The 20712-nt window shown below is 44.9% G+C and overlaps 2 protein-coding genes across 2 annotated transcripts; one reads left to right on the top strand and one right to left on the bottom strand.

Moving 5' to 3' along the window:
• Positions 1 to 1029: 1029 nt before the first annotated feature.
• plekhd1 (pleckstrin homology and coiled-coil domain containing D1) lies at positions 1030 to 10651 on the top strand. The gene is made up of 13 exons (XM_022766142.1): positions 1030 to 1184; positions 2458 to 2551; positions 2715 to 2804; positions 3454 to 3530; positions 4595 to 4686; positions 4793 to 4845; positions 5283 to 5377; positions 5483 to 5576; positions 5874 to 6067; positions 7167 to 7299; positions 8538 to 8682; positions 9604 to 9747; positions 10483 to 10651. The coding sequence occupies exons 1-13, from the start codon at positions 1030 to 1032 to the stop codon at positions 10638 to 10640; spliced, it is 1524 nt and encodes a 507-aa protein (XP_022621863.1). The 3' UTR covers positions 10641 to 10651.
• A 1516-nt stretch (positions 10652 to 12167) lies between these two features.
• Positions 12168 to 17574, bottom strand: ccdc177 (coiled-coil domain containing 177). Its single transcript, XM_022766141.1, has 2 exons — positions 14188 to 17574; positions 12168 to 12253 (listed from the first exon to the last, which is right to left on the bottom strand). Exon 1 carries the CDS (start codon positions 17572 to 17574, stop codon positions 15031 to 15033), a length of 2544 nt encoding a protein of 847 aa, XP_022621862.1. The 3' UTR covers positions 12168 to 12253; positions 14188 to 15030.
• Between the last annotated feature and the right edge of the window lie 3138 nt (positions 17575 to 20712).

The raw sequence follows: 20712 nt of genomic DNA, 5'->3' as shown, positions 1-20712 counted from the left end.
CTGGTGAAAATCCTGCGTCGTATCTTGATTTCATTCAATTCAATTCATTTTTATTTAAATCGCACCAAATCATAATATACATTATAATAATAATGATAATGAGTGTTGTGGTGGCAGATCTGAATCCTGCTGCTCCAAAAACAGACAGAGAGAGAGAGAGAGAGAGAGAGAGAGAGCTCAGTGTACCTGTGAATGAAGTATTTGTGTTAACGTTACTTTTTGTCACATTATTTAAACAGAGATTTTCTCTTGAATTAAATGTTTAAAATGTTCTTTTTCGACCCTGATGTCTCACTAACGCAAACGCAGGCTGAGCTGTCAATATCTTTATAATCTGCGGTCTGTCCACTCTGACACATGTTCTGTAAATTAATCTGATACTCACGATGCTAAAGCTGCATGTCAACCGCTCTGACTCTCCATCCTCTTTACTAGAGAGTTGTGCAGCCACGCCTCCGCCACAGATGTTCTCCTAAGTCACTGCCGATGGACTGATGGATGGATGGATGGATGGACCGACCGACCAGAGAGTCCATACCTGCCAAGAGCTGGACACTGGTGCTTCCTGTGAGTACAGTAATCTGAATAACAGCTTTTACTGGCTGGAATGTATTGACTTCAGATTTAGAAACTCAGTCCTAAAGCTTCCCTCCCTCCCTCCCTCCCTCCCTCCCCCATCACCTCCCAGTATCCTCCCTCCCTCCCTCCCTCCCTCTTTCTCTCTGTCATCCCTGATTTCATCTGGGTGCACTCTGCAGTCAGTCTGCCTCCATCAGATGAGCGTATTGGCAGCTGCATCATTCCACCCTGCTGAGTTATTGGGATTTGTTTGCTACTTTTCCTGTTTTGTATTGAAGCTGTCCCCACAGCTGTACATGCATCCATACGAGTGTGTGTGCGTTATCGAGTTTTATTGGACTAATTGTTATTGATCGACTGCGTTGTGGGTTATTTTTTTTAACTCTATTGATAGTTTTTTTCTTTTTCTTTTTTTGGCACCACCTCCCTGTGCGAGTGAAGCCAGAGAGGATGTTCTCGTCTTCATCCAGAAACTCTCTGTTCTCGCCCTGGACGTCCATGGAGCAGTCGGACGCTGAAGTGCTGGACATCAGCACCAAGGTGCAGCTGCACGGCGTGCTGTGGAAGAGGCCCTTCGGACGGCCGTCGGCCAAGTGGTCCCGCAGGTGAGGGCGAGGTGTGACTTCTGTCCTGGGTCATTTTTATCTTATAATTTCATATAGAGCTTCACGTGTTCATTTCAGCTGCTGGGGGTCGATTCTGTCTCCACAGAGTTTATAAAAGAGAATCAGGGTGAGTTTAACAGGAAATCATGTTTTTCTTTAGTTCCTAAAAAGCTGCGTTTTAGAAAGTGTGCAGTCTTTCCTGTTCCTGTCCTTTTCCTCCCAAGAAGTGTCAAAGACTAAAACTAAATGATTCTCTTCTGTAATTTATTTGACAAGATGAAAACGTCTGAAGTGATTTTCCTCATCACAAATTAAAGTTAATCATTTTTTATGGCAGCAGCTTCAGTTCCTGATCGATCGGTTGATAAAACTTGTGTCTGACTGTGTTTCTGATGTTGAATGATGAACATCTGAAAGCAAACTTGTCGTGTATCAGAGGATTGTTTTACATAACGCCAGGACTCCGGTGTCAGTACATCCTGACGGCAGCGTACCGTATATTTGGATGGTAAAGTGCCTGGATTGGCACCTTATGTCATGATAATGCTCTTAGTTTACATAACAGTTAAAACGACAATACACAGCGAGTCCGGTCCAGAGAGTCCATTTGCTGCTGCACACTCTTCCTTCCCACTCGCTCCAGTCATAAAGGCCAAAAGAATTTAGTTTTTGGTGCCAAACTGGAGACGGTAGAACTCCGAGAGTTAGTGTCTGTTGTTGTGGTTGTTGTGGTTGTTGTGGTTGTTGTGGTTGTTGTGGTTGTTGTTGTTGTCACCAGCTGAGAAAAGAGGCAGTTGTTTGATTAAAATCAAATCAAGTCTATTTTGACTTGAGTCAAAACATAATTTAATAAGTGAGATTACAGGTGCACTCCTCATGGAGCACATGACTCAGCCCCCCACCCCCAAACCAAAACTGATATTTGAGTAAATAAAAATCAGCTTTAACATTAGCTAATATGTCTTTTCTGAACATAAATACATAACAAACATTTTTAAATAAATGAGTTTACAGTTATTTGGTTATTTAATATTTATGACGAGGATATGCACCGAGTCAAAAATACATTTGTCTCGGGACAAAAAAGGTTAACCATAGAGTGATGAAGATAAAATAATAAATTACTAAAGCAGAGGAGATGTATTAAAGTGATTAAAACCAGAAGTGAAAGGTAGGATATTATTAGGATAGATTGTTAAGATTATACAGATTTGTTCCTTTCAGCCCCACAGGATTGACTCACTGCTGCTTTATTGTCTTCCTCGGTACAAAGATTCTTCATCATCAAAGACAGCTTCTTGCTCTACTACGCCGAGAGCGAGAAGAGAAACTTTGAGACCAACAGGTTCTTCAACATCCACCCCAAGGTGAGCGGCCGCATCCTCTCTGACGCCTCTGCAACAACATGAAGAAGAAAGCGTGACTGTCGGGAACTTTACACCGATAACTGTGTGTTTCTGTAACTTATGATCCACAAACACGGCAACATCATCACAACAGTATAAATAACTGATGCGTTCCTGTTGTCAGGGAGTCATTCCTTTGGGAGGATGTGTGGTGTCGGCTAATGAAGACATGGGGATGCCCTTTGCCGTCGTGATCAACCTGGAAGATTTCACAGTAAGAGCATCATCTCTTCATCATTAATCCGCATCACTCTGGTTTAATCTGTCATTTAGTGTGCAGCTTTATTTATTTATTTTTTTTAAATGAATTTGCTCGTGTTTTTACTCTTCTAACTGGTTTCTGTTTTTATTTTCATTTACATGTTTCATCATCTTCTGTCTTTCTGTCGTCTCATTTCATTGTCCTTCAATCTGCCCTGATTTCATTGTACTATCTTTTATTGTAAAGCACTTTGAGCTACATCTCTTGTATGAAAAGTGCTCCACAGTAAAGTTTATTATTATTATTATTATTATTACTAATTTTTAAGACAGATGTGGACACAAAGTTGCAGATGAACAACATTAAAAAACAAATCTATGCAAAAAAGGCTTCATATAAACAGAAAGTCACAGCTGAGTGTTGGACAGCTCAGAGCCAAGCTGAAATGTCTCTTTCTAAATTGTACGATTAAAGCTGTAATAATGTGAGGAATCAGTCTAATCCTGCCACAAACAGGACACATAATGGAGAGAATTTAACTGCAGGCTGGGGCACGACCGAATCACAAGCCCTTCTACTTTCCCAGCAGCACAAAGATAGAAATGTACTGTGTGTTCTACAGCCGGAGCCCATTACTGACAATATACTGTGTGTGTCCCAGGGGACTGTGGTCCTGGCTGCTGAGTCTGAGGAGGAGCAGGTGCAGTGGATGGAGATGCTCCAGGAGTCAGGGAAAGTGTGAGTGAAGAATACACAGACGGAACATAGAAAGTTCAGAAATCACACAGAGACTTAAAATGGAAGAGGAGACCAGTTAGGAATCACCTGATTCACTGTACACCTGCTCAGTCTAGTCCTTATTCCACCTGGGAAAAGTTAGACTGTAAGAACTAGTATTAAGATAAGACAGTAACAGCATCGTCTGCTCTGTGGTTCAACTCTTCAAACTTAAGTCTGTTTATTTGTGAGTCTACGTTGACATTGTTCATGCTAGCTGTCAGTGCTAATGTTCTAGCTGTTAGCTGTGAGTTAAGCTAGTTTGTGGCTACAAGAGCCTGTGTTAGTTGTAACAATAGTATNTCCTTATTCCACCTGGGAAAAGTTAGACTGTAAGAACTAGCATTAAGATAAGACAGTAACAGCATCGTCTGCTCTGTGGTCATGATGTTCCACTGACCTGGACAATGAGGTGAATTGTAACATTTCACTCCTTGTGNGTTGACATTGTTCATGCTAGCTGTCAGTGCTAATGTTCTAGCTGTTAGCTGTGAGTTAAGCTAGTTTGTGGCTACAAGAGCCTGTGTTAGTTGTAACAATAGTATAACAGCGCACACACACACACACACACACACACACACACACACACACACACACACACAAACACACAAACACACACACAAATTATGTCAAAAAGCCAATATCAGGTTTTGGTCATGATGTTCCACTGACCTGGACAATGAGGTGAATTGTAACATTTCACTCCTTGTGTCTGAGACATTTTCTGTTTGTGTTGCACAGATACATCAACACTATTTAATAACGGACACATGGAACTAGTTTGAGTTAAAGTTCGAACACACTGGATTAAAAGCTGCAGACAGAAATGTCAAAGATGTGACGACATGTGGCAGCTGATGCAAACTGAACTGTCACGATAACTTTCTGTATAATGCATCACAGTTTCAGTTCACTGGGGAAATTACAGCCTCCACTCATCAGCTACAGCTTTTTAAAATAATGGCAAACAGCTATTGACTCGCTCACTGTTTTAATGTAACTTGACGTCCGTGTTGGACCGACAGCACGTGGAAGAACGCCCAGCTGGGGGAGGCCATGATCGAGAGTCTGGAGGCCCAGGGGCTGCAGCTGGCCAAGGAGAAGCAGGAGTACCTGGGTAAACACGGAGACAGTCACCTGACTAAATGAATGAATGAGCTTTTTAACGAGCTGGAGCAGGTCATGTGAAACGGTTCGGTCATGTGAAATGTTTTTGTCTCCAGATAAACTGATGGAGGAGACGGAGGAGCTCAGTCATCAAAGAGCAGAGAGAGAGGTGAGACGTCTTTACTCTGTCACCTGTTGCTGTTGTTTTGGGATCAGGGAATAAAAAGATTATAACTTGTTCAGATGTTCATGAACTTTAGATGTACTTTATATTTATATGTGGAGCTGCAATGATTATTTTTCTTGAGTTTCTTCACGTCTTCTTTTGTCCGACCAGAAACCCTGATGTTCAGTTTACAGATTTTAAACAGAGAAAAGCAGCAAATAAAAACAGAGGATGTTTGAAAATGATTTAAAATTTCACTTGTTATTATTCGAGTCATTGTTTCAGCTCCATTCGTACGTTTTCACTGGATCTTTTACTTTTTAATATTTAGGTATTAAAATTTAGGCTTGTTTTACACAGGTCATTATTCAGTTATGTTGCTTTTTGTGTGTGTGTGTGTGTGTGTGCGTGTGTGTGTGTGTGTGTGTGTGTGTGTGTAGGAGCTGGAGCGTTTGAACCAGATCCTGGAGGAGGAGAAGATGAAGTTTGAGGAGGTGGTGCTGGAGCTGAAGGCAGAACAGGAGCAAATTAAACTGTAAAAACTCAGAGCTGTCGTCTGTTTGTGTTTCTTTACCCACTGATGACTGTGTACAGGCCTGTGAGGTCATGTGACTTGTCTCCTGTCCTGTGTTGATGGCAGAGACCTGGACGGCACGGCTCAGTCCCTGAAAGGTGTCGAGAGTGAAAAAGAAGAACTGAGCAACTTAACAGTGATGCTGCAGAAATCCATCGAGGTATGAAAAACACTGATTCACCTCCACGTGTCGAGTAACGAGGTTAACTCTGACTCGGATCATGTAACGTTGCAGTAACGTCCTGATTCTCCTCTGAACTTTTCTTCTTGTTAATAAGAAACTTGTATTTCCTTATGAAATTTGGTTTTTACAAATGATGTCATATGTGTAAACGCTGTGCAGTAAAACTATCATTTTAACCCATGAATGTGGATTTTCGGTTGAGGTGTCGTATCTGAGGAACATATGAAAATGTATTGGAGCAAACCCTGATCTGCATCTTGTTCTGACCCTCAGGAGCTGTCGCAGGAGAAGCAGCGAACCCTGGAGCTGCTGGGGGTGAAGGAGCAGGAGGAGGCGGCGGTGGAGGAGAGCGACAGGAAGTCTGCGGACGGAGAGGAGCTGGTAGACGGGGAGCTGCTGCAGGACCTGCGACACATCGAGGACCAAATGAAGATCCTGCTGAACGAGAAGGAGCAGGCTGACGACAAGTGAGAGACTGTTGTACTTAATATTATTCTTCACGTCACGTCATCGGTTACATGGCTGTTTGAAATCCTCTGAAAAACAGCTGGATACTTTCAAAATAAGTCGTCATCAACATTAAAGCAGCTGTTTCCTTTAGTTCCTGAAGAGTTTCTGAATGTTTGAATATACAAACTGCACATTAGCCTTTGTCCTGTTGAAACTCTGAGTAAACAAAACTGCATGTGATCCAGGTCACATGTTTACTGTATGAGACTGAAGTACAACTGCAGCAGAGCTTCAGACAGGCAGAGTCAAACGCTCTGGCCTTTCCAGGGAACTTCTGTGCTAATGGCTCAGAGGTTGTAACTACTGGTGGAAATGTGTATTGATCCCTTAACAGCCAGCCCATTAATCAGCACCAGTAAGTGGAATATTACAGGCAGCTGTTATTGACTGTGTAGCACTAATGTTCCTGCTGCCATCACTGAAATATACGACTAACGTTTCCAGGATCTCCGTCCCTCAGTTTCCTTTAACGTGTTCACAAGAGCAACAACAACAAAATAATCCTGAGGACAGTAACTGAACTGACTCACATGAATCTAATTGAACTGAAAGCAAGAGTTCAACATTTTGGGAAACACACTTATTGGAGAGTAGAAACAACAACGTCACTCTGGTGTCACTCATTAAATGTGAAACCAATCAGCAGCTTGTTAGCTTAGCTTAGCATAAAGACAGGAAACAGGGGGAAACAGCTAGCGAACAACAGCTCTGACCACAGATAACAGAATCCTCCTACCAGCACCTCTAAAGCTCGTTAACATGTTATATTCCATTTTGTTAAATTAATATAAAAGTGTAAAAATGACAAATCACTGTACTGAGAATGTATTTCACACAAATACAAAATGTCAGACGTTATCTACAGAAACATCTTCTGTCACTGTTTTAACCTTGAAATGACATCACATGTGTCAGTGAACACGTCACTGTAATCTTTTGAAAAGGTTTAAAATGGGCCAAAGGAACTGAAACATTAAAATCATCCAAAATTGTAGATGTGTCCTTCCAGAGAATGTGCACGATGTTCTGTGTGTGTGTCGTGTTCCTGTCGTTCAGGCTCAGGGAGAAGGAGCAGCGAGCTAAAGTCCTGCAGCAGGAGAGGGAGTACTACTCGTCTCAGGCCCGGACGCTGCAGCAGTCGCTCTCTCAGCTCACGGTGGACAAGCAGCAGACTGAAGCCGAGCTCAAGGTAACACAGCGTGACTCAGCCGCTCTCAGCTGCGCGTCACACACACACACACACACACACACACACACACCACACACAACACACACACACACACCACACACACACACACACACACCACAACACACACACACACACCACACACACACACACAGACACATACACCACACACACACATACACACACACACACAACAGACAGACAGACAGACAGACACACACACACATAACACACACAGACACACACACACACACACACAGAGACACACACACACCACAGACAGACACACACAGCACAACAGACAGACACCACAGGACACACACACAGACACACACACACAGACACAGACACAGACACACAGACACACACACACACACACACAACACACACACACACACAACACCAACACACACACACACACACACACACACACACACACACCTCGTCAGTTCAGACATCTCCTCGACTCTCATATTAGCTTGTTGCACCTGATCGTGTGGAACTAATTACACCTTTATTACACTATAATATCTGTGACCTCATGTAATCCCCAGCAGAGGTCTAATGAGCCTGACAGCTGAATAAGCCTGTGAGCGCGGAGCTTCTACAGTGACTGAAGGGACTTGGTCACTGTTGTTAAAATGAGTGTGTTTTTAATAACAGGTTTTTACTATGACATATAGGCAAAGCAGATCATAGGTAAATAATAATAGCAGTATTCCTCCTGGATGGAGTCTATGTCCTAAACACAATCCTACCGCTCTTTCTCTTTCTTCCCTCAGGCCTCAGTCAGACTGAATTATTAAGAACAGACAAATAGCTTCAGATATAAACTCCTGTGATGATGAAGAGCCCTCGAGCAAAATACCAAAACCTCCACGGACCGGTTGTATCAGCCCTCTCAAGTTTTTCTCTGAACTGTGTCTCCAGGCGAAAGCAGTAAAAAATGTTCCGTTAGCAGGTTTTTACACGATAATATTAATAATGTTGTTTTTGGACTAAAGCTAACGGCTAGCAATATTTATTCTGTAAAATTAAATTCAACTTTGTCATATTTAAATCCATGTTTTCAGTGTGTTTCCCTGAACATATTGTTCTTTCCAGCCTGGACAAACCTGTAGAGCTGCTTTCAGTTGATCATGTGACAGTAACAAACAGATCTATTATATCGACCCTGTAAGTCATCTTGCAAGCTTTTTTCTTTTTAATCAAACATGAGGTGTGTTTCCTGTGTGTCTCAGGCGGAGATCGAGTCTCGGGTGGAGCTGGAGAAGAGGCTGAAGCAGGCTGAGGAGGCTCTGCAGGACCTGGAGAAAGGCCTGAACTCAATGGAACGAACCAAAGAGAGAGACGAGAAGATGAAGGGGGATGTGACTCACCTGAGGAGTGAGTGCATTCACTGTTGGTTCACTAGGAGAAAGAGTCACATTTTCATCTGCCAGATTATTGTGTGGAGTCTGGTGTAATGTTTGTATCTCCCAGTCAAACACAAACAAACACACACACACACACACACACCCACACACACACACACACACACCCACACACACACACACACACACCCACACACACACACACACACACCCACACACACACACACACACACACACACACAGTACTGTAACAGATGTACAGACAGATGTAAACACACTTAAACACACATATGCAGTGGAGCTTTGTGGCGTATAATCTGATGTGATCTGATGTGTCACCTTTAACTCCTGTGTGACTCGCTGCCTCCCTCTGGATGGAACATGTATTACATGTTTATCTTCACACTCGACTTACTGTACTGTACATCAGTCAGGATCAAGTATATGTGTGTATATGTATATATATATATATATATGTGTGAGGTGTGCGATCATTCATCGTTCCAGGAGAGAAAACACAAAAAGTGATTTCTGAGTTTTATCTTCTGTGATTTAATTCACAAGAAAAAAAACAGTGTAAGAAACGTAACGTCATTAATCATCTCTCATGGTGGTTCACTGGGTCACGTACCGGTGGTTTTGTTACTGACACTTTGGCTCAATGGGACTCGTCACTGAAGAGGAGGCGCAGATGTTACTAATAACAGTAACAACGGTTCAGTTCAGTTCAACTGTCCCAGTAAACCATGACAGTGACACCGGCACCCTGAAGCAGCTAAATGGAATCCAGCCATTGTTCATGTTATTGTTTACACCTGTTTCTCCTACAGTGACGTGTCAACATGTGGTTACGTTTGTGGCTGTTTGGGTTACGTGCAAACAACGAGTACTTTGTATATCTGAAGTGTGTGTGTGTGTGTGTGTGTTTACCCAGAGTTCTTTGAGGAGTGTATCTGTGCAGCAGAGATCGAGGCGAAGCTTCCGGCGATAATGAAGAACGCTGTGTATCTCCACAAAGCTGCTGCTCGCAGAATCAAAAGCTGCCGAATCCAGAGGAGAGCCTCCAGACGCCACTGGTGTAAGTCTGAACATCACACACGTCACGTCATTACTGAGTCCGTCTGTGTTCTGACTGCAGCAGAACGCTCCCAGCAGCATCCACAGCTTCTCCTGCACTCGTCTTCACATTTTATCCACGGAGTGTTGCACATTTTTAAAAATATTATAAGAAATATAATGAACATCAGATAGTAGTGTTTACTAGTAGCCCCGAGTGGATCAGCGGTCGTCATGTTTTAGTAGATTTCATTTTGAATTTGTCCAGTTTTATTGTTGACACTTGTTTTATTGTGAAAGATCTCTTTGTTATTGAGAGAATGTTGTGTTGCATTTTATATGTGAACTGCAGATAGAAGCATTAGTGGCAGATGATGATGTAGTAAAAGCTGTTATAGTAGCAGTAGTAGTTGTAGTTGCATTGGGAACTTAATTTGTAATATATAGGGCTGCAAATTATGATTATTGATTAATCATGAAATTTGTAAAATGTCAGAAAATAGTAAAAAATGTCATTGAGTTACTTATTTCCTCCGACCAACCGTCTGACAGCTCAAGATGTTCGAGTGACACTGACAGAGAAACAGAGGAAAGTCTCAGATTTCAGCCTTTTTGTTCAGTAAATGACCAAAACTCTTAATTTTCTGTTGATTTACTAAAGGATTAATGTAATCTGATCAGGATCTTAACAGGAGTTACATCATCATAGTATGTTAATCACTTGTTATGTTTTTCACACGTCACCGTCTCTCTGCAGTGAAACACTCGAAGTCCTTCGCTGTAGCGAACACCGACGGCGGCAGCATGGAGGATCTGAGGGAGACGGCCCGACGACTGACCTCCGACAGCAGCTTCAGAGAGAGTGTGTACAAGATCATCACTCGCAAGGACGGCACAAACAAAATGGAGGACTGAGAGAGAGAGAGAGAGAGAGCGAGGTGGCGGAGGAGGAAAGGTCCTCAGCTTTACCTCAGTTCACAGTGGATGATGTAGAGATCCTGATCCCAAACCCACCATTAAAGTATTGTAGATGAATGTACACAGACGTCAGTTTGATGGAATCTGCCGCTGCGAAGTTCAACAGACACGGACTGAACCCATCACAACACTAACACACACTCCCTCATGGACTGACCGGTCTGTTCCAGGAACTACAGAACCACAGGAACCCAAGTCTGAAGAACCGATCAGAAACAAGTCACCCTGATGTTCAGCTCCACAGAGACATCAGCTGAGTTTTGAGTTAATTTACTGAAAATACATTTACAGTATTTACTCTGAACAATTTACTAGTTTGAATATTTTGAATTTTAATGGGCTCCAATAATCTGCAGAATGCGCCGGTTTGTTTTTCCTCACATTTACCTCAGTCTTCATGATGAAGGGTGGGGAGCAGCTGATAACAACGCCCAGGTTTAATGAGTTTATACACAAACTAAAGCCGTGACCATCAGGTCCTCTGGTTGAAACAGTCAAAGGTAAATGCCTGAACAGGTTCTGAGTTTGAGTTGCTGTGGTTCTGCAGCTGCTGAACCTGTTCAAGCTACTGAACATTTGAAAAACATCTGCAGTGGTGGAAAGTAACTAAGTACATTTAGTAAGTACTGAACTTCAATATAATATAAGCTGTAGTCACGTGTTACTTCTCAGCTGAAGAACATATGATACCTAATATTATGTCTCTCTGACCACGAGGTTGGGAACCACTGAACTAACTGTAACTTACTAACTGTAAAATGTGTATTAAGTGGCTGAAAATGGCAACAACAGAAAAATGTTTCTTCCAAAAATAAAACTGTACTTTCACTGAAGTAAACTTCTCCCACCACTGAACATTTAGGCCTCACAGGAGCGTAGTAATTAAGAAACACCGTCACACGTAATGAGATCACAGTATACTGTCAACCACGCAGTGATAATTTCACAATCAGTCGACTGTCAAAGATTTCCAGTTTGTTTAGCTGATAGCAAATACAATTCAAACCCATGTTGAAAAATGTTTGTTTTTATTTTTCTGGTTTTGATTGTGTCCTTTTCTTTAACAGAGGGTCGATGAAAACAATGAGCTCACAGATGTGTCTGATATTAACCTTGACCATTTCATTATTGCTACATCTGAAAATCTGTTCTTGACGAAGCAACTCAATGTAATTCACAGAAGCGAGCAAATTATGATCCTGTACAAACGTAACGTAACACCGGAGATGATAGAGAAAAGACGCGTCACAGTCGGGTGAGAAGGAACATATTCTGGACTGAACAACATGCCTTGATGCTAATAAAGCTGTGTTTGAACCTGGTAAATGTCGTTTCATTTATACAGGTAAAAGGCTGAAGGTTCACATCTGGGTTAGCTTTTCTCAGTTCCCGCTCTCAGCAGCACAATAGATGGCACCGTGAATACAAAAACTGTGATATGGATGCATGTCCATCAGAGGAGAGACTTGTTTGTTGTACACTTACAAAGCTCAGTGTGGGCAGGAAGAAGGGGTTCAGCTGGGGAGGATTGTAGGTTTCATCACCAGGACCTGCAGCACAGAACACAAGAAGGTGATGGATGAAGGGTTCAACAGCACAAATACAGATTATTTACTTCAATAAAACAGATATTTCTGCTCCTCACTTCAAGGATTCGGTTTGTTTTTTTGTCACATGCACAAGAGACACAGGAAACACTTTATTCAACCTCCTGATTTAGCATTTATAAGTATTTTAAAAGCCCTTAATAAATGGATTATAAAACAATATAAAGAGATGGTTTGTGTTCATTCATGTCATTGGTTCATGTTTTTAATTATAAATCATATTTGATCCCAGCTGTGTAAAGGCTTCCACATGTGAAATGGTTTTTCTACATATTACATGATTAACATGTTTCATTAGAGGAATTATAGATGTCGATCTGTTCACAGCTCCATCGCAGTGTGTGATAAACCATCTATTAAGGGTCTATTAACTACTGAGAAATGCTAAATGGGAGATTAAAGTCTGATCTGAAAAAGTCTGATGAGCATTTCTACATGTATTTAAATACATGACAACTTATGAACACACTCTCATTGTTTCACTTTTAGTATATCATCAAATATCATCTACTGTACAAGGATTTGGGGGAATCTGTATTTTGGATTATTATTATTGTCATTATTTGAATTATTACATAATATGTTTGAAATTGATAAATTAAAGTTTATATATGTTACTTTTAAATGCCAATATTACTAGTGTCAAAAGCTCTTGAGCTTTACTGCAAAATCTATTTAATATAAACTTAAATTACATTTCACATTAAGTAATAAAGCTTGAGCCACAGTGTTTTTACTGACCTGAGAGAAGAATATATTTCTGACACTAGACTATCTAACGATCTGGTTTGATAGATAGTTCTCAGATAATCAACAGACAGTTCAGAGCTTTCAGGGGAGCCGTGAAGCTCATACCTGAGTTTCCCATATTAGAAGTGCTGAGTCACTCCCCTCCACCTGTCTGCGATGACCCCAGCTCTGACACACGGAAGAACTCATTTCATATAATTTAGGATTTAGATTTCAGTAGCTGACGAGTCTCTGCAACATCAGGGAGTTAAAATCGTATTTTCTGTCATAAATTGATTGAATTAAAACAAATAGATCCTCTCTGATCTACTACTAGTTAACTCTGAGCCTTTCATTGTTACTTCATGTTAATGTTAATGACCTTTTTCTAGATTGGCGACTTCATCTTTGCAGTTAGCATCATAAGCACCCACAAATCTGCCGTCTCATCCGCTAACCTCACATCACCTCCCCCGCGATTATCTGCCCGGAACAGCGCGGCTCAGTCAGTGACATAAGCCCGTCAGTCCTCTGCTGCTTTAATGCTGCATTTCAAACTCATTCTGGCTTTTTCTCTCAGTGGTTACGCAGGTATCGGACACGTGACTGTCTGAAACGCTCGTTCCAGTCCACTTCCTGGCCACAGATGTGCGACGGGGACTGTGGTTGAAGGGCTGGAGTCATGTCTCTGCCCAACACAGATGCAAATGTGACAAACCTCCACAGAAACAGCCAGAACGAGCCACCACAGAGCCAGCTCCCCACAGGAGGCCCCCTCATATTCCCACGCAGTCTCTCTCTGCTCAGTCATTCACCTCCTGCCGCTCTATCCTGATTTCTATCGCTATGGCAACAGCTACATCAGACAGCAAAAACTGTGTATCACCCCTTTCTTTCTTTCTTTTTTTTTTTTTAATCTGAGAGATTGTAGGATTAGTGCGGCCAGAGGCCTTTAGAGCCTGTTGTTGGCTTGCATGTCGGCTCATGAGTAGATGCTTTTTTTTTTTTCCTGTCAAGTTGAGGCCAGAGTTTCCGAGGATTGTTGTGTTTTTTGTTTAATTGCAAGTGTTGAAAGGCAACAGCACGAACCCAAAACTGAACCGTTGCATAACGTGTAAAAGCAACAAAAAAAAACCAACTACTCGTACCTGTTGACCTTGGCAGGGTCCCCAGGCTGCTGTGCTGGTAGCAGATTTGACTGCGGGGGGGGGGGAGTCAAGAGGCGTCTGTCTCTCAGAGCACTTCACTGTTTATTGTAATGTGACATGAGGAGGACAGACAGATGGAGGGAGTCTTTGAAGAAGATGAGCGGGAGGAAGGATGGCTCTGCTGCAGAGGCCGCCGTCCTCTGATGCTTCGTCAGCACGGGGCCCGTGCACACGGCGCTCCTGTGCTGCACTGACAGCAGTTAGGTTCAGACGAGTGTCCGGCCCGGGGCTTTATTTCCATGCTTTATTTAGCCGTGTTGCAGTGTGTCTACAAAAGGATCCCTCGGTTGCTCTGGGGTTGGAGAACCATTTGCATTCTGCTTTTGATTCCTTCTTACGCTTAATTTTCCCTTAAAAGCCTCTGCAGTTGTCATGGAGTTGTGCTTCCTGGTAAACAATGACTCTTTTCATTCCAGCACAGCTTTCAGTCCAGTAGCTGAGACAGACGGAGCAGAGGGCGAAGAGGAAGAGAGCGGAGGGGTTGTGTTACTCTCTCTACACTCATCTAATATAAAGTCTACTGGAGTCCCACACAGGCTTTACTGTTAATGTGTAACAGCTGATGATATAGTTTGTAGTCTCATTACATCCGTGATACAAAATGATTTGGTTTGCTTTGATGGAACAAAAATGTGATCAAACAAGCAGATGGGTAAAGATACATAAGGACAAAACAACACTGTGTATGAGAAGAAGGGTAAAGCTTTGAGTGACGAGGGTCATAACGAAGGCAGGAGCCGAGCACATGACCAGAAGGAGGGAGCTGACAGCAAAGCTGAGGGTTTACTTCTCATCCAGACTGGCTTTCAGCTGTGCTTCCAGGGCCATTTTATCAAAAGTGCGCATGTTGGTCTCCTCCCGCACTTTGTCTCGCACATGAAAAGAAGCTCGAGCCACGGAGCGAGCGCTCTCCAGCACCGCCCTCTTCTCTCTGAAGATCTGCTCGCTCTTCTCCAGCTTCCTCTCGATGGACTGGAGCAGCTCCAGGCGCCGCTGCTTCTCCTCCTCCTCCACACGCTGCCGGTTGAGTTTCTGGAGCCGTTCCTTCTCCTGCCGGCTCTGGACGGCCCGCTGAGCTTTCTCTTTGGCCTTCTCCTCGGCCACTAGCGCTGCCTGTTGGGCTCGTTTCTCGGCCTCCTTCACACGAGCCTCCAGCAGCTGCTGCTGCTGCTTCTCACGCTTCTCTGCCGCCTTGCGTGCTTTCTGGATCTGCTTCTCCTCACGTTTGGCCTTTTCTTTCAGCTCCTGCCCTCGACGCTCAACTATCTGTTCGTAATTCTCCAGGGAGCGACTGAGCTTCTCCTCCGCCGCCCTCCTGGCCTCCTCCCTCTCCTCCTTCTCTCTGCGAGCTATTTCCTGTATCAGGGCAGCGTGACGTCTCTTCTCAGCTTTGTTCAGACCCAGTCTCTCCTCTTGGGCCTGGTGCTCCTTCTCTTGTCTCTTCAGCTCAGCCATGGTGAGCTTCTCTCTGAGCAGCAGCCTCTCCTGCTCCAGCATGGCCGCCCTCTCCTCCTCCAGAGCCTTCAGGTTCTGTTCCTGAAGCGCTTTCTTATGCTTCTCCTCTCGTGCCGCCTGCTGTAACCTCAGCAGGCGGCTGCGCTCCTGCTGCTCCGCGAGCTCTCTCCATCGCTCCTCGTTCTCCTCAGCTTGTCGCATTTTGGCAGCTGCTGATTCTCGCTCCTGCTGGCTCAGTCGTCGCTGACGTATTGACACTTGTGTCTGCCACACTCGCTGACACTGAAGCACTGCTCGCTGCTTCTCTCTGTCCTCCTGCTCTCGCCGTAGCTCCTCCATTCTGCGCTCGCTGTCCCACTGAAGATGAGCCACATAGCGAGTCTGACTCATGATGTCTTCCTCCTGATATCGAGCGAGCATCAACGCCGCGATCTTGCGGTCTCGCTCGGACACGGCCTTCAGGCCTCTGCGTTTCACCTCCTTCACAATGCGCTCCACCTTCTGTGTCGTCTGAGGAGAGTGGCTCAGGTCACCGAGGCTGAGGCTGCGGCCCATCAGGGAGTTGAAAGTCGCCATGGTGCGAGCTCGGGGGCTGGAGAATTTCGCCCAGTGATCTCGTGCACCGTCCCAACTGTAAGAGGAGGAAGCACCTGACTCTGATGAGGTGCATGTGGTGGTAGTGGTGGTGGTGGAGGTGGAGGAGCAGACGGGATCCATCCTTCGCTGTAGGGACTCCAGCGAATGGCTTCTTCCTTTCACCTTGGACTGAAGTCCAAGATGTCCGTTGTGCTGAGTGAACGGTCCTCCTGTCACACCGTTCAGAGGCGTCCCGGCGCTCTGCGCTGCGGGCTTGGACACCGATGATGTCAACGTGGTATTGGCTCTGGGGAAGGCGGGCGGTTTTGGCGTTGACCTGGGGAAAGTGTTTGAAGATTTACCTCCAGAGGACTTCCTGACCACTGGCGGAGGGCCGGACGAGAGCGGCCGTGTGGCTTTCACATGTTCAGTTGATGAGGTCAAAGGATGCTTGGCAGGTCCCTGGAAACCAGCCTTGGAAGGTGGTGTAGAGGTTGTAGAACCAGTTTTTGATGACTGAGGAGATCCTGCAGATTTAGGGGAGGTACTGAGACCGGAGGCAGGGGCTTTAGATACGAGAGCTGTACCAGTTTTAGAGGTTGGAGCTGATGCTGTGGCTCTAGAGGACGCTCCAACATCCGGGGCTGAGCTGGAGGTCACTGGCACAGCTGCAGGAGGCTGACTGGAGCCAGAAGGGGCTTTGTCCACAGAGGAGGATGACACACTGCTACTGCTATTGACTGTCGCCTGCATAATCCGTCTTTTCTCCTCCCTAACAATCCTCTCCCTCTCCTCCCTGCACTGCCTCAGCTTGGCGTGTCTGTCCCTCTCGTACACTTCATACAGTCCTGTAGCGACACGCATGGAGCGTCCAGGAGCCTCGCGGGCGAAGTCAGTGAGCGGGCGGGGCAGCAGCTCCACAGGTTTGACCCCACATCGAGCGCACGCCTCCAAAGAGCGGGGGCTTGTTAGCACATAGCGACTGCCCTCTGCGGCTGGTGAGTCAAAGTTGAACAGGTCCAGGTGCAGCCTGGGAGGTGGATCCGTCTGAGTCTGTGGTTGCTGAGGCGCTGCCCCCTGAGAGGCAGCGTCTGGCCCCACCGGGGACGCGGAGTGGCAGGGACTCGGCTCAGAACTGCCGGTGGGTGGTGTTTCGAAACCGGCATCTCCATCCTCCTCTGTCGTCGTGCCATCGGCTTCTTGTGGCAGTCGAGGGTCTTCAGTGGCCACAGCCGGAGCTTCGAGCTGCGGACCTTTACACTTATTCTGCTCCTCAGGCTCCGAGGGGTCAACCATCGTTGGCTAATACTGCAGGTAGAGAGAGGGTGGAGGGGTGGGGGCGGGGGTGCGGTTGGGTGGGGGGGTTGTATGATACATGAAGGGAAGTGGATAAAATAGTGGAAAAGGTTTCAATTAGAGGATTATAACATTCAGTCCAGAGCTTAAGAGGGATGCAGTCTGTGGGGGAGGGTCATAATGCAGGTTTAGAGCTGCATGCATGCATGAACACATATTCATCACTCACTGATTTTTACAACAGATGATACATTTTCCCTTCAGGGAAGTGACATAACAGACGAATAAACACCACAGTCCGTTAATAGAGAATCTATTTTTGGCAGAGTTACTGGGCTGAGAGAATCTGATCACTCTATTTTTCACTCTACATCACACAATCAACCTACAACTCCTCCCAGGCCTGCTACATGTGTTATTCACCTGCTGATAGTAGAAGCTTCATCTGCAAAACTTGACTGAGACGCTGCTCTGTGGTAAACAGGCCCTGGGCAGATCCATTATGCTCTGCTCACCAACATGGACTCACACCTCACAAACAGAGAAGGCCTAGACTTTTCTACAGTGTATCAGCAGAAAAAAAAAAACAGATGCACTCTCATTAAAAATGACTCAGTCCGACAGATTCCATCAGGTTCTGGTAAATGTGCGGCTGCTGCTGCTGCTACAAAGACGTGATTTACTGCCGTTTGATCCCGGGGTTGGGTTGTATTTGACGCGGCGTCGCACCACACAAACATCCACTCACCTGCCAGTGTGCAAAACGTTTTCTGAACCGGTGCTTTGTTCCCCTGTGATCCGTCCACCCCCCCTTGTTCCCTGCATAATATCAGGTTTCAGGGAAAAAGGCTTCGGCCGTCGACCCTGCGATGGAGCATCACATCGTCGCAACCTCCGGCGACACGACAGACACAGACGGAGCCTCTCGCAGCCTCTCGGTCAGATGTGTGCCTCCCCCCCCCCTCCACCTTCCTCCTCTCACCGATTAAAAACACATACAGAACCGTCCTCTGTGTGAAATCTACTCTTTCAAAAGTCTCTTATCCGGCCTCCTCCGTTACTCCTTCGGCAAAGCGCATCCCGTAAACATCCGCGGTCTCCACCTGCTATTCAGCTGCATCCCTCCGTCTCAGCCTCCTTAGCTCCGCCTGCTTGTGGCAAATACGGTACAAAAAATTATACGGTGTGTACGCTGCAATTAACCGAGCGCCTATCCACTCCACTCACATGCTCTCCACATACACCACCACCCCGGCCTGATGGAGGGGAAGCTGTTTGCCTGGAGCAAGTTCCTCTTACAGGCCTATTTTCCTTTCAGAGACATTTAACTGCCTTTAAAAGTAACAGCGTGTTCGCGATCATTTTAATCCGTTTAATAAATTATTTAACACTTTATTATTATTATTTGTTTTGTATGTGAGGTGATCCACACATCTGTCAAACGTCACACACATTGAATAGAAAGAGGAGAGCTTTAAACATGTTTCAGTGTTTGCAGTCAGGCCCATGAAGAGTCACATCACAGTGTGTAACAGCTGCCATCTGCTGTGACAGCCGACAGACTGTAGCGGCTGCAAACAGCCACTAGAGGTCACTATTACACCATACATCTACAAACCATCAGCTACAGAGAGGGAGATACAGTTTTATACATTTCTACATTTATTCAATATTTCTATTGAATGTTTCCTGTTTTCTTAAACGACTAAGTCGAGCTTCAGTGGTTTCTAAAACATCATACAAGAGTTTCCACAGGGATGATACAGACCCAGAATAGGAATAAACTGGAAGAGAAGAGGAGTAATTTAACAAACATGAACAGGGACATGTGCTGTCTCACAACTATATACTTCATTGATCCCTGTGCAGATTTGATCTGAGGTGAAAGGTCGGGTCAGACAGAACAGCAGCAATAATCCAACACACTTCTCCCATCAGTCTAATCCTGCAATCTTATATGCAAACTTTAAAGTTTACTACTGTTACTATTACTACCTATATTACTATTGTATCTTTACTACAACAACTATTACTAGCACTGCCACTAATATGGCCTCTACAACAACAACTACTGCTGCTGCTGCATCTATTACATGTTAGTAGCAGCAAGTACAGTTATTGTTAGAATCAGTTTCTACTGTTACTGCCAGAGGTTTCAACAGCAGACGTTTCCTCTTCTTTGACTACACACCACCACATGGATAAATGTAGTGTAATTATTGAAAGCCACTTTAAGAAGACAGACAGGGGCCGGTTTCACAAAGACAGACCTTGACTCTTAGACAGACCAAACAGTCGGACCTCAGATAGACTCAGATAGAGTCTAAATTCATCTGTTGCAAGAAGCAGTTTAGTTCTTGACTATCTTAAGTTGGACTGTGATACAGTGAACCGCTCAGCTGTTTACCCCCCCCGCACATTTTACCTGGGAGATTCAGCGAAAAGTGAAACAATACAAAGAAAAATTTACTGTAATTTTGAAAAAAAAATGGCTGCCGTCTCTACAAACTCTTTCCCTTCTCTTTGCTCTCTCACTGTCAGCAAACCCCAAATTATGAGCCATGTTTTCCTGTCTCTTCTTGTTGGGTGCTACTGCTCAGCACAGGTGTCATTGGTTGTTACCATGGTAACATTGGTTTTAGGCCTGACTTAGCCTCGGGGTAAAGTGTCTAATGTTTTACTCTTAAAATGAGTCAGTCTTTATGTCTGTGAAACGGTGCGACTGACATCAGACTGATCTCTGAGCAACATGAGGACTGGACCGACACCACACACCAGGCCGACACGTCTGTGTGAAACCGGCTCCTGGTCTGGTTTGGTCCAGTCAGAGCGGTTGAATCAGGATTAGATAACTCTGGGTGAAAATCGCAGCGATGATGACCCACTAAACTCCTGACCCGGTGTGGGGAACAGTGCGAGTTTAATTGGCCCCGCCCGTGAGCCGTATCAGGAGGACAGTGGGTAACAAGTGACAACAGGGAACGTGCTGGCTGGCTTGTTAACCAGGGGCATGGGGTCTGGGGAGGGGGGGTGGGGGGGGCATGGTGTGGTTGCTGCACAGTTCACTGGTGCGGGGGTATGCTCGACAGAATTTTGGTGTTTTTGTTTTTGTTTTTGGTAGGGCATGCTCCCCACCAC

Source organism: Seriola dumerili, unplaced genomic scaffold (genome assembly GCF_002260705.1).
Source record: "Seriola dumerili isolate Sdu_G_001 unplaced genomic scaffold, Sdu_1.0 BDQW01000811.1, whole genome shotgun sequence".
NCBI lineage: Eukaryota > Metazoa > Chordata > Actinopteri > Carangiformes > Carangidae > Seriola > Seriola dumerili.
The sequence above is the reverse complement of the archived record's forward strand: the minus strand, read 5'-3'. Positions and strand labels throughout refer to the sequence as shown.

Excerpts from the sequence above, each read along its gene's own strand:
- ccdc177 (XM_022766141.1), bottom strand. The coding sequence starts at position 17,574 with ATGGTTGACCCCTCGGAGCCTGAGGAGCAGAATAAGTGTAAAGGTCCG.
- plekhd1 (XM_022766142.1), top strand. The coding sequence starts at position 1,030 with ATGTTCTCGTCTTCATCCAGAAACTCTCTGTTCTCGCCCTGGACGTCC. Across the intron at positions 3,531-4,594 it reads CTCCAGGAGTCAGGGAAAGT|CACGTGGAAGAACGCCCAGC; the intron begins GTGAGTGAAGAA and ends TTGGACCGACAG. Across the intron at positions 6,068-7,166 it reads AAGGAGCAGGCTGACGACAA|GCTCAGGGAGAAGGAGCAGC; the intron begins GTGAGAGACTGT and ends CCTGTCGTTCAG.